The 14,227-nt window shown below is 41.9% G+C and overlaps 1 protein-coding gene across 2 annotated transcripts in view; it reads right to left on the bottom strand.

Moving 5' to 3' along the window:
- The window catches only part of XYLB (xylulokinase), a 124,763-nt gene that overhangs the window by 73,622 nt on the left and 36,914 nt on the right, over positions 1 to 14,227 (bottom strand). For both annotated transcript variants that reach the window (XR_010910205.1, XM_060782619.2), the window contains exons 13-15: positions 12,846 to 12,961; positions 12,460 to 12,533; positions 10,380 to 10,476 (exon numbers count right to left, since the gene is read on the bottom strand). Coding sequence is in view for 1 of the 2 variants with exons in the window: in XM_060782619.2 (XP_060638602.2) it covers positions 10,380 to 10,476; positions 12,460 to 12,533; positions 12,846 to 12,961 (287 nt within the window). In the remaining variant the exon portion in view is untranslated. The remainder of the gene's footprint in view (positions 1 to 10,379; positions 10,477 to 12,459; positions 12,534 to 12,845; positions 12,962 to 14,227) is intronic.

Raw genomic sequence — 14,227 nt, 5'->3', positions numbered from 1 at the left:
GCAAAAATTGGAAACAAAGATGGCAGGGACCTAACAGAAGCTGAAGAGATCAAGAGAAGATGGCGAGACTATACAGAAGATCTGTATAGGAAGGATAATAATATTGAGGATAGTTATGACGGTGTGGTGAATGAATTAGAACCAGACATCCTGAGGAGTGAGGTTGAATGGGCCTTAAGAAGCATTGCAAACAACAAGGCAGCAGGAGACGACGGGATCCCAGCTGAACTGTTTAAAATCTTAAAAGATGATGCTGTCAAGGTGATGCATGCCATTTGCCAGCAAATATGGAAAACACAAGAATGGCCATCAGAATGGAAAAAATCAACTTATATCCCCATACCAAAAAAGGGAAATGCGAAAGACTGCTCCAACTTCCGTACAGTGGCCCTTATTTCTCATGCCAGTAAGGTAATGCTCAAGATCCTGCAAGGAAGACTCCAGCAATACATGGAGCGAGAGTTGCCAGATGTTCAAGCTGGGTTTAGAAAAGGCAGAGGAACGAGAGACCAAATTGCCAATATCCGCTGGATAATGGAGAAAGGCAGGGAGTTTCAGAAAAACATCTCTTTCTGCTTCATTGACTATTCTAAAGCCTTTGACTGTGTGGATCATAATAAATTGTGGCAAGTTCTTAGTGGGATGGGCATCCCAAGCCACCTTGTCTCTCTCCTGAGGAATCTGTACAAGGACCAAGTAGCAACAGTAAGAACTGACCACGGAACAACAGACTGGTTCAAGATTGGGAAAGGCATACGGCAAGGCTGCATCCTCTCACCCAACCTTTTTAACTTGTATGCAGAACACATCATGCGATGTGCGGGGCTGGATGAATGCAAAGCTGGGGTGAAAATTGCTGGAAGAAACATTAACAACCTCAGATATGCAGATGACACCACTCTGATGGCCGAAAGCGAGGAGGAGCTGAGGAGCCTTCTAATCAAGGTGAAAGAAGAAAGCGCAAAAGCCGGGTTGCAGCTAAACGTCAAAAAAACCCAAGATTATGGCAACAAGAATGATTGACAACTGGAAAATAGAGGGAGAAACCGTGGAGGCCGTGACAGACTTTGTATTTCTAGGTGCAAAGATTACTGCAGATGCAGACTGTAGCCAGGAAATCAGAAGACGCTTACTTCTTGGGAGGAGAGCAATGTCCAGTCTCGATAAAATAGTGAAGAGTAGAGACATCAGACTGGCAACAAAGATCCATTGCCTAGTCAAAGCCATGGTATTCCCTGTAGTCACCTACGGATGTGAGAGCTGGACCTTAGGGAAGGCTGAGCGAAGGAAGATCGATGCTTTTGAGCTGTGGTGTTGGAGGAAAGTGCTGAGAGTGCCTTGGACTGCGAGAAGATCCAACCAGTCCATCCTCCAGGAAATAAAGCCCGACTGCTCACTGGAGGGAAGGATACTAGAGACAAAGTTGAAGTACTTTGGCCACATCATGAGGAGACAGGAAAGCCTAGAGAAGACAATTATGCTGGGGAAAGTGGAAGGCAAAAGGAAGAGGGGCCGACCAAGGGCAAGATGGATGGATGGCATCCTTGAAGTGACCGGACTGACCTTGAGGGAGCTGGGGGTGGTAACGGCCGACTGGGAGCTCTGGCATAGGCTGGTCCATGAGGTCACAAAGAGTCGGAGACGACTGAACGAATGAACAACAACAACAGGGTGCTCCCTTAACCCCGTTGCTGAAACCCAAGCTCCCTTGAAGGAAAAAAGAAAAGGATCCCAGGAGCAGAAAGGGAAGTCTTGTAAGTTTCCCATTGCCCCCAATGGGCCAGATCTTCCAAGATCTATCAGCTACGGACCAAAAACAGCTATCTAGCTACCTGCCCATTTTCGGGAGGTGCACGAAAACGGATATGGGGGTCTACAACAATCCGGCCAGCAGTAACGTATCAAGGTTCAGGCAATATGCACAAGCCTAATAGGAACTAGTCTCTCATTCTGGGAATAAGTATTGTTGGGTCCAAAATAATTGGAAAAGTAAACATGGGTCTCATACAGCAGACAGAAGTAAAAAAGGTAAAGATTATTATTATTATTATTATTATTATTATTATAACTTTATTTGTACCGCTAGCATCTCCCGAAGGATTTGATGCGGCTTACACAGACCGAAGCTTCCCTCGATATGGGAAGACCAGATGCTATCAGCATCTGATCCATGGGGAGATTCTGGGAAAGAAACATTTCTAGGTTGTTGTAGGTTTTTTCGGGCTATATGACCATGTTCTAGAGGCATTCTCTCCTGATGTTTCGCCTGCATCTATGGCAAGCATCCTCAGAGGTAGTGAGGTGCCTCAGGAGAGAATGCCTCTAGAACATGGCCATATAGCCCGAAAAAACCTACAACAACCCAGTGATTCTGGCCATGACAGTCTTCGACAATACATTAAACATTTCTAGCCTTATTAGGAAAAAGGAAAGTTGGTTCCCACATATCAGCAGTGTACATCAATCTTTGCAAACTTGCCCTGTGTCAACAGAAGCCCTGTGTCAATACAGAAGATCATCTCATTTACTATTTTGCGCTCTTCATTTCTGGACCCGGTGCCACTCATTTAAAACATTGGATTGTTGTTGTTTTTCAGGTAAGTTCCCAAAAGGCACAATCCACCACAAGGAGCCCAAGTAACTGCTATTAAAATAAATGAGAGTTGTATAAAACAGATTAGTAGACAGTTTCCAAGTAGAAGTACTCTCTGTTTTTGCTACCCAGATTTCACAGTAGGTACGTTTGTTATGAATTAATGGAGAAAACCTCTCCATTGGAGAGGGGATATGAGCTGGGCATAAAAAGGTCGAATTTCTCACTCTTCCTAACCATTCCGGGCTGTGGCGCAGCTAGTTAGTAGCCAGCTGCATTAAATCACAACTGACCAAGAGATCATGAGTTCGAAGCCAGCTGGGGTCCGAGTGAGCTCCCGACCATTAATGGTCTAGGTTGCTGTTGACCTAGGCAGACTGAAAGACAATTACGTCTATAGGAAATTTAGGTACTGCTTTATGTGAGAAGGCTAATTTAATTAATTTACGATGTCATAAAACCTTCCGGCAGTGTGCAGAAGAATGAGGAAATACTCTATCAAAGGACTCGGTGTCACAAGTGGATAGTGAAGTGGCAGCTCCCCCTGTGGCCAGAATTGAACATACTCTCATGAAGCTGGAAAGGAAAGCTGGAATGTTAAATTGCCTCTGTGTCTGTCTATATATGTTGTATGTCTGATGGCATTGAATGTTTGCCATGTACATGTGCATTGTAATCCGTCCTGAGTCCCCTGCGGGGTGAGAAGGGCAGAATATATATACTGTAAATAAATAAATTCTCCCTCCACAGGTTGCAGGAATGCGAGGCGCATTCCTTTGAGACTACATTGGAACTTTTTCAGACAAAAAGAATTTGCTTCTTACTGTGCAAAAGCAATCTGAAAAATAAATCCATATCTATTCATACATTTTTCTTTCTCTATCTAACTATCAATCTAAAAGCAAATGGAACAAAACTACAGAAGCCTTCCAATTCAGTGACCACCCCAAATCTCCTTCTTATAAGAAGCATGAACAAGTTTGCTTTGTGGAGCTTTAAATGGAAGAGAAGGAAAGAGGAAGAAAGAGAAAACAATTCCCAATATAAGCCAGCTCATTTTGAGAACTTCCCAACTTCCCAAGTTGCTATTGAATCTACCACCGCTGTCATTTCCCCTGCTATCAAGTTGGGAGTTTGGGAATGCTGCCAAATCAAGCGCCCCAAAGAGTGATAAAATGGAGACATTATCTATGGTTTGATGCCTCTCAAATGTCAAGAGCCCACTGACAACTAATCTAGCGGCCCCAGTGGCTTTGCACTTTAGGATGTTGTTCTAATGTAGGTCCCATGAAAAGACAGAAGAAGTCACTGGGTCGAGAAACGAAGTACGCAAAATGATAAACGAGATGATCTCCCCTATTGACACAGGGTTTCTGTTGGCACAGGGCAAGTTTACAAAGCTTGATGTGCAGTGCTGATGTGTGGGAACTGGCTTTCCTAGTTATTTCAGTAAAGGAACTGACACTTAGGCAGAAAATATGAATACGTAAGCAGAAAAATATGAAAATATGACTTTCCTTTTCCTAATGTGTCTTTCTTTCCAACAGAAACTCTCCATGGATCAGCTGCTGATGGTTCCTGCACCAGAAGTAGTCTACAGGCCATTACTTTGCATAGCAATGCTACACTGAGTCAGTTTGTATTTATTTATTTATTTATAATTCAAACTTATATGCCGCCACTCCCCTGGGGCTTGGAGCGGCTTACGAGAACAGGCTAAAATCTGACACAATTTAAAAACAATTTAAAACAATTTAAAAACAATTTAAAAACAACAATAGCAGAGATCAAAGGCCTGTTGAAACAGATATGTGTTACATGCCCTGTGGAAAGCTGATAGGTCCTGCAAGGCACGGACTTCAGGTGGCAGAGTATTCCTGGGTGATGGTGCCACTGCTGTAAAGGCTCTGCATCTGGTTGCTGTTGGATGCAAGGTCTTGACACTGGGAATCTCCAATAGATCTTGGTCCTCAGAACGGAGGGATCTCTGGGGTTGGTAGGGGGTGAGGCGGTCCCTCAGGTACATCGGCCCCAGACCATGTAAGGCCTTAAAGGTAAGTACCATCACTTTGAAAGCATTTGTCCAGCATGTGTCCAGCTGAACCAACCTGGACACAGCATTTTATTTGAGAACACAGAAATGCTGGACCACTCTCACAACCACCATGTCAGACTACACAGAGAAGCCATTGAACACACACAAGCATGTGGACAATTTCAACAGAAAGGAGGAAACCATGAAAATGAACAAAATCTGGCTACCAGTATTAAAAAACTCAAAGATTACAACAGCACAACAATAGAGAGGAAACAATCAGGGACAGCTAATCACCTCTCAACAAAAGTTTGCTCCAGGCACTGTCAGGCCATTATATGCTAATCAAGGTGGTCAGTTGAAACATTCACACCTAGCTCCAGCAGACAAGAGTCCTTTGTCCCACCCTGGTCATTCCACAGATATATAAACCCTTTTTCCTAGTTTCAACAGATGTCACTACCTCTGAGGATGCTTGCCATAGATGCAGGCGTAACGTCAGGAGAAAATGCCTCTAGACCATGGCCATATAGCCCCAAAAAAACCTACAAAAACCCACAAACTGATTCCATTATCATCAAAACTCAAAGGAAAGAAATAGGAAGAGTTGCACATGTTTGGGTTTTTCCCCTCTCCCTAATTAGCTAACAACAAGCTTTCCTCCCTTTAAGACAACAACTCTAAAAAAGATACAGAATGTTGTGCTGGTAAACTTTCCTTGAACTGTGATGATAACACATTAGAAAAAAAAAACAGAAACACAATAACATTATAACAAAAAAAAACCCCCACACATAATACTTTGAGTTTTGCATTTGGATTAGAAACCGGTAATAATTTCTTTTGTCACTTGGTTCAATAGGACACTTTATAATAAGCTGAAATTAAAAGACAAGGTGAAGATGCATCCAAGGAAAAGGATGGAATGGCCATGAGATGGGATCTACTGCCCCCTCCTGGAAGGAAAGCATCACTGAAAAGGCACAAAATGATGGCAATGTATGCTGTGAGGATCATAGTCCCATAACAATGCTTACTCATTACTTGTATAGCTGGATACTATACTTCCTCTAGGGAAAAACATACTAGTTTGTGTGAGACTTCCATAAATCCTCCATATAGTCTGGGCAAGGATCTCTCCAGTCCCATCATCCAGGAAAATTGCAAAGCAACAGAGTGAATAATGGTAGGTTGTTGTAGGTTTTTTTGGGCTATATGGCCATGGTCTAGAGGCATTGTCTCCTGACGTTTTGCCTGCATCTATGACAAGCATGCTCAAAGGTAGTGAGGACGCTTGCCATAGATGCAGATGAAACGTCAGGAGAGAATGCCTCTAGAACATGTCCATATAGCCCGAAAAAACCTACAACAACCCAGTGATTCCGGCCATGAAAGCCTTCGACAATACATTGAATAACGGTAATTTACCTCTTCAGTTGTGTGTCTCATGCATATCTCAAGATCAGAATATAACATACTTGCTAACATCTATATAAATAAAAATGTAATGTTTGTTTGTGTGATTAACATAACTCAAAAACCACTGGACGAATTGACACCAAATTTGTACACAAGACACCTAACAAACCAATGAATGACCATCACTCATAAAAACACTGAAAAACACAGTGGAGGAGACATAAAAAGCCAAAAAAAAAACCACCCCATTACAACGCATGCACAAAACCACATATATACATAAACACACATTTTTATTTATTTGTTTGTTTGTTTGTTTGTTTGTTTACAGTATTTTTATTCCGCCCTTCTCACCCTGCAGGGGACTCAGGGCGGATTACAATTTACACATAAATGGCAAACATTCAATGCCAAAGACACACAACAGATATAGACAGTCAGAGGCTATTTAACTTTTCTGGCCGCCAGGGGAGCTGTTGCTTTCATTGTCCATCTGTGACACTGATGGAGTACTTCCGCATTCCCCACATGCTTTGCTGGAGTGTTTTGCTGGAGTCTTTTTTATGGCCTCATAATTTAGTTAAATTAGTTAAATTAGCTTCCCCACACATAGGTGGTACCTAATTTTCCTACTTGACAGATGCAAGTATCTTTCAGGTTGCAAAGGTCGACAACAAGCTACACAATTGGTCGGAAGCTCACTCCGACCCGGGCTAGCTTCGAACTCATGGCCAGCTGTCAGGGGCGATTTGAATGTAATATTCCTGCTTCTTGGCAGGGGGTTGGACTGGATGGTCCATGAGGTCTCTTCCAACTCTTTGATTCTATGATTCTATGATTCATGACCTTTGGTCAGAAGTGATCTTAATACAGCTGACACTCAGCCAGCTGTGCCAAATATATACACACAATTATATGCATATATACACACACAAAACACATATACACAGACTGGACCACAGCAACGTGTGGCAGGGAATAGCTAATCACTAATAAGAATGATAGAGATGTGTTCCGTGTTTCTAATGCTTGGATCACTCCCTCTGGAACACACATATACATGTTGAAATTTCACGGTACATTAATATGTAAACTCCTAAAATGACCCTGCATTCTCTGTCCTTTTTTGCAATAGAGTAGATGTCAGATAGAGGATTTTTTTAAAAATCACTATATTAAAAACTGAGATTTTGCAGGTGAAAGACTTCTGATGTGCTATGATGGAATCCTATGGACACTTTACTTCCGATACAACTAAGAAGGAACTTGCATGCTATCTGTCGCACCTCAGAATAGGTTCACCTTGCTGAAAACACCAAACTGCACACAGCCAGAAGTCTTTACAGTTTATTAAAAGTCAAAGATAAAAAGTTCTTAAAAGCAAAAGTAATGTTCTAAAAGATCAATACAAAACAACACTTGGAAGCATGAACCAAAAAGGCACCAGCAAAGTGACTGAGTCCTGAGACCATGAACACAAAAACGGCAAGATAATCCAGACAAGCAAAATGCAAGCTTCTTGGTTAGCGTAAAGTTGCTCTGACAAAGGTTTGGTCCCAAACACACTGCTTAATACCCTTTGCAAAACATGAAGGCATTTCTTTGGCCTCAGACCTCCTTCTTGTTAGCTATTCTCGCACTCCTTCAAACTCTGAATTCCAAGCAGTCAGCACGAGCTAAGGTTCCCGTTTCGTCAAGGTCAGTCTGTTTATTAGTGTTATCCAGTTTGCCTTCCTGCTCATTATCTGGCTGAGAACTGTCCTCCTTTTCTGAGCCAATTTGCACCTGCACCTGGCTAGTTTCAGAATCAACAAACTCATTCCTTGCTGTGGGAAACTGAACTTCCACACCGTGTTCCTCACTGACTATAACAGATACATTTTGAACCAGATTGTGAACCTGAGTCCCATCATCGTCATCAGAGGCCCTCTGTGGTTCCAGCTGAGTCACAACACTATCACAGAATTGGGTTGCTGTGAGTTTTACAGGCTATCTGGCCATGTTCAAGGAGCATTTTCTCCTGATATTTTGCCTACATCTATGGCAGGCATCCTTAATAGTGTACAGCTTAATGGTGTACAGCTTAATGGTGTAACATTAGAAAATGTTGACCACTTCCGCTACCTTGGCAGCCACCGCTCCACCAAAGCCAACATGGACACCGAAATACAACACCGCCAGGGCTCTGCGAGTGCAGCATTTTTCCAAATGAAGCACAGAGTGTTTGAGGACCGCGACATCCACAGGGATACCAAGGTGCTTGTCTATAAAGCTATTGTCCTCCCAACCCTGCTATATGCCTGCGAAACGTGGACTGTCTACAGACGTCACATGCAATTCCTGGAACGATTCCATCAGTGCTGCCTCCGGAAAATCCTGCAAATCTCTTGGGAAGACAAGCTGGCAAACGTCAGCGTGCTGGAAGAAGCAAAGACCACCAGCATTGAAGCGATGGTCCTCCGCCATCAACTCCACTGGACTGGCCACGTTGTCCGGACGCCCAACCACCGTCTCCCAAAGCAGTTGCTCTACTCCGAACTCAAGAACGGAAAACGGAATGTTGGAGGACAGGAAAAGAGATTTAAAGATGGGCTCAAAGCCAACCTTAAAATCTCTGGCACAGACACTGAGAACTGGGAAGCCCTGGCCCTTGAGCACTCCAGCTGGAGATCAGCTGTGACCAGCAGTGTTGCAGAATTTGAAGAGACACGAATGGGGGGTGAAAGAGAGAAATGTGCCAGGAGGAAGGCGCGTCAAGCCAACCCCGACCAAGACCGCCTTCCACCTGGAAACCAATGCCCTCACTGCGGGAGAACATGCAGGTCAAGAACAGGGCTCCACAGCCACCTAAGGATCCACAAGAATACTGATCATGGAAGACTATCCTACTCGGCCAACGAGGGATCACCTAAGTAAGTAAGGCAGGCATCCTCAGAGGTTGTGAGGTCTGTTGGAAATTAGGCAAGTGAAGTTTATATATCTATGGAATAACGTCCATGGTGGGAGAAAGAGCACTTGTCTGCTGGAGGCAAGTGTGAATGTTGCAATTGGCCACCTTGATTAGCACTGAATGGCCTTGCAGCTTGAAAGCCTGGCTGCTTCCTGCCTGGGGGATTCCTGCGAGATTAAATCATTCCCCTCCCTCCTGGTGTTTAGAAAACAACTCAAAACTTGGCTATGTAAGTAGGTGTTTGGTGAGTGATGGTACAACTGAAGCAGCTAAATGACAACCAGGGGATTGGTGCAATGTCTAAAATGTCTAAAATGTCTAATATGCTTTAAGTCCATGTTTGATGTATTTTGTTAATTTGTAATGGTTTCAATTCATAGTTATACGTTATTGATTAAGATATGCTATGTATTGCTTTTATATGTGCGTTTGGTACTGAATTTTTGCCATTTATTATGTGGTATACTGCTTTGAGTCTGTTCCCCCCCCCCCCCAAGGGGTGAGAAAAGCAGTGAAGAAATGCAATAAATAAATAGTGCTTCTGTCGCAGGCCTCAAGTTTACCTGAAAAGTTATATTGAGGAAGTGACATCGGATAATGTAGGCTGGAGTCCACAAGAGCTTATGACAAATAAAACCTGTTTGTCTTTATGGTGCCATGTGACTCTTTGTGGTTTTAAAGAGGGAACACACACACTCTCACACACAATGTCTGTACTGTGCCTTTCAACAGTTAGGAGCCTTCCATCTGGAAGTACTCCGTACCTCTAGCAGTCCAGAGGCATGACATGTTTTATCAACAATGTCGAGGTAAGCATCCCTTACCTCCCTTCTTAGTATAAAGACAAAGTTCCTGACATTCAATGTCCCTTCCTGAGATTCCACAGCAATGAACCATAGCTATTAAGGTGGTGCCAAACTGCATTCATTCTACAATGTAGTAGATGCAGCCTAAGTCCCTAACTGAAATTACAAAGTTCAAGATTTTACAGAAAGGAGCCATGAAAGCAAAAGGTGCTACCGAGGTGGTTGTAACAACGTGATTATGGATGGAAGACTTGAAGAGGATAAATCCCACTTTCAACCTTCTGCAGGTCTAAGAGGCATACTTTTCACGTTTCACCATCTCTTCCCTGAAGGAAGATATTTCATTTCGGAACCAATCTTTCAAAACAAAACTGGGGAATCACTCTCTTTCACACTCAAAACTACTGATCCAGAATGACCATCAGTTTGGCTGTCCTCCTCAGGGATAAGCCCAACAGCTGTACCTTCTTGGTCAGCATCTGAGGCAGAATATGTGTTCAAACTCTGCAAACAGCATTGACCGACTTAATCTCATATTCCTTTAACACCATTTTACCACACCATAAGCACACTCACAGATTTTATATCCCAGCTTTTCAGCATGAATCCTTTTGGCCATGAACTGCCCTTCGATCAAGGCACGTATCTCCACTTCTTTAGGAAATGTTGTCACCTGGATAGAAAGACAGACATTAAATAAATAGGTCCATATCCAATGAGGCAACAGAGGTCACGTTTTGGAGGGATCTTGAGTTAGGCTTTGAGGGGGAAAGCTAAGGATATTAAAGGTAAAGTTTCCACCTGACATTAAATCTAGTCGTGTCCGACTCTGGGAGGTGGTGCTCATCTCCATTTCTAAGCCGAAGAAATGGCGTTGCCCTTCGACACCTCCAAGGTCATGTGTCCAGCATAACTGCATGGAGTGTAATTACCTTCCCACAGAAGCGGTACCTATTGATCTACGCACATTTGAATGTTTTTGAACAGCTAGGTTGGTAGAAGCTGGGCCTGACAGCAGGAGCTCACTCCACTCCCTGGATTTGAATTGCCAACCTTTCAGTCAGCAAGTTCAGCAGCTCTGCGGATTAACCCACTGCACCACCAGGAGGCTCAAACATATTGAATTCTTATTCTTCTACATTATCATCATTGTCAACAACATGCACATACACACTGGGTTTTATATCAACACAACTCATACTCTTGTCCCAAATGCCATATTCTCAGTCCTGGAATCAAGCACATTGTGAAGAATCTCCTATACATCTGTAAATTGATTTCTCTACATATTCCTCACTATAAGAAATACTCTTTTTTCAATTTTCTTCCAAAATATTTTTTGTCATTTCTGAACATGGAGAAACGAGAATCAAAAACACAATTATTTGCAAAAAGCTTTCTTCTTCTATTATTTATTTATTTATTTATTTATTTGCTTTATTTCTATACCGCGTTTCTCAACCTAATTAGGCGACTCAATGCGGTTTACACAATGTTAATTAACACAACAATAACAATTAAAACACATCATACACAGTAGCAAACACACAACAATCATACATAATGCCTCGATCACAAACAAGATCCAGTCTCATAATCCTTGTGCCATTCCTATGTTCAATTTACCGTCATCCTATGTTCGATTGCGCTGATTAGCCAAACGCTTGCTCAAAGAGCCAGGTTTTAAGCTTCTTCCGAAACGCCAGCAGCGAAGGGGCCTGTCTGATGTCAATGGGTAGGGCATTCCATAGCCGAGGGGCCACCACCGAGAAGGCCCTGTCTCTCGTTCCCGCCAACCGTGCCTGTGACGCAGGCGGAACCGAGAGCAGGGCCTCCCCGGACGATCTTAATGTCCGCGTCGGTTCATAGGTGGAGATGCGTTCGGAGAGGTAAGTGGGGCCGGAACCGTTTAGGGCTTTGTAGGCTAGCGCCAGCACCTTGAATTGTGCCCGGTAGCAGATTGGCAGCCAGTGGAGCTGGCTCAACAGAGGAGTGGTATGCTCCCTGAGAGCTGCTCCTGTTAGCAACCTGGCTGCCGAGCGCTGGACCATCTGAAGCTTCCGGGCAGTCTTCAAGGGCAGCCCCACGTAAAGCGCGTTGCAGTAATCTATACGGGATGTGACCAGACACCTTCATTGATTAATAGTGTAACCATATTATAATGAGAAGTCAATGCCAGTGAGTAAATAAATATAGTCTTATTCCACAAATATTAAGCAAAGTTCCCATAATTTCAGTACACATTCTTGTTTATTTCTCAGACACTTAAGAATGTTCAGTCTCCAAGAATCAAGTGCGACTGAATTTGGTGGTTTATTTTCACATATGCAAACTAGAAATGGACTACATTTGTAGTTTAGAATCCTCATCTCATTTATTCTAATAGCCAGGCTGCAAGATTAAGCTGTACATACTTCTAAAAATGGAAGGTTGTGGTTGAGAGAGGAATGGAAAGTTGTTATTGAATCAGATGTTTAGAAAGGATTTGAATCAAAATATCTTGTGTGCAACTTCCATACTCGGTATATTCTACAGAACCCAAAAACCTGGTCACTCTTTTGTGGCATTTTGGGCAGCCCTAATAATTGTATTTATGATATTTGTATTTATGATATTTGAGACAATTCTTAAAACAAAAATATAACGTTGTTCTTACTCTTTCGTTGCGTTTGTTGAATCTGTGAATTCCCTCTGCATTGGGTATAATCTCCATCACATCAAAATAAAAACCTAAATAAAAAGTTGGAGAGATTGTTGTTTGCACTTAGTTAACGAAGGCTTATCTGTAATCTAACAAAATTGGTAAGTCAGGGTTTAATCATAGTTTGAAATGGGAGTAGCTTTTCCTTTTATTAAGTATCGCTTGTATAAATTATTTTGGTGGCTGCCAATAATCTGCTATAGATATCAACATTTGAAGTTACACTAAGAGAAATGTATGTTTCTTGTCTCAATGACTTCTTTGCTGACACACGGACCCACAGGGAAAGGATGGGAAAGGAATTAAAAGTATCTAAGTAAAGTTTTCTGCCAATTACATACCTACATTTCCTTCATTCCCAACAGGTGTTGATGCTAATGCTTTGGAGAACTCTTCCCATGAGCCGGAGGCAATCTTATCTCGTATCTTCTCTCTCATCAAAGAACCATTCTTATAACTAAATTATAAAATGAAAATAATAATAAAAAGTAGATGCCTCTCCTGTGATACTTGGATAGAATTTTACAGTGACATGTTGTTTAAACATAGTTCAAAAATATCTGCATTGAGACTTTCTTTTGGGCAAACAACACAGGACTGAATGGTAAGCGTGACAAAGTGAAGCTATATCCATTTTGGCATATGTTTATATTAAATTCAATATTAGAGGCTTTAAAATGTGCACAGGCATATTGATGTTGGCATATATTTATATTAAATTCAGTATGAAAGCCTTTAAAATGTGTGTACCCAATGACATCTCAAAACACACGGAGAATGTTTTCAGTCCTCATTATGGAAGGCTGAGTGATATCTCTGTGTTCTCTTTTAACTACAAACAGAAACAAAATATTAAAAATATATTTCTTGGCTGATTGTTTGGTCAATGAAAACAAAAAAAAATGAAATTACAATACACCAGGAATCACGGGAGTAAAATATATTATTTATTACAAGCACAGGAAAATAAAATCCAAAAATAATTTTCAAAAAACAGTAGGCGAGTGCAACAAACATGCAGGTCTCAATCTACATCTGGGTTGTATCCCCTGATTAGGTGTCAATAAACAGTGATATAAATTGAGAGACCAAGCTTCATTTTTTGTAATGAGTGAAAAAAGCATTGACTTGATGAAAAAAATGTTTTTTCATGTCAGGAGCAACTTGAGAAATTACAAGTCACTTCTGGTGTGAGAGAATTGGCCGTCTACAAGGACATTGCCCAGGGAATGTCCAGATGTTTTTTACCATCCTCGTGGGAGGCTTCTCTCGTGTCCCTGCTTGGGGAGCTGGAGCTGACATGGAAAGCTCAACCAACGCTCCCCAGATTCAAACTGCTGACCTACTCGCTCTATTTCTCTCCAAATACTCATCCTAGTTATATGTCACCTTGTCATGCCCAGTATTTTAAATGTTTAATTATTACATTTGGCCCTGCCATAGGTTTTTAATGCGTCATGGTGTTACTGTTATTGTTTATTGCTTTGTTTATGAGTTATTTATTGTCTGTATTGCTATGTTGTTTTTATTGATGTATTTGGGCTCGGCCTCTTGTAAGCCGCACCGGGTCCTCCAGGATAGGTAGAGGGGTATAAATAAAGGTTTATTATTATTATTATTATTATTATTATTATTATTAACCTCTTGCGCTACTGGGTGTTCAAAAAATATTATTCCCATATACATCTTCTGTACATCTAACATTTATGGATATTTTTCAACA

Source organism: Anolis sagrei, chromosome 6 (assembly GCF_037176765.1).
Source record: "Anolis sagrei isolate rAnoSag1 chromosome 6, rAnoSag1.mat, whole genome shotgun sequence".
NCBI lineage: Eukaryota > Metazoa > Chordata > Lepidosauria > Squamata > Dactyloidae > Anolis > Anolis sagrei.
The sequence above is the reverse complement of the archived record's forward strand: the minus strand, read 5'-3'. Positions and strand labels throughout refer to the sequence as shown.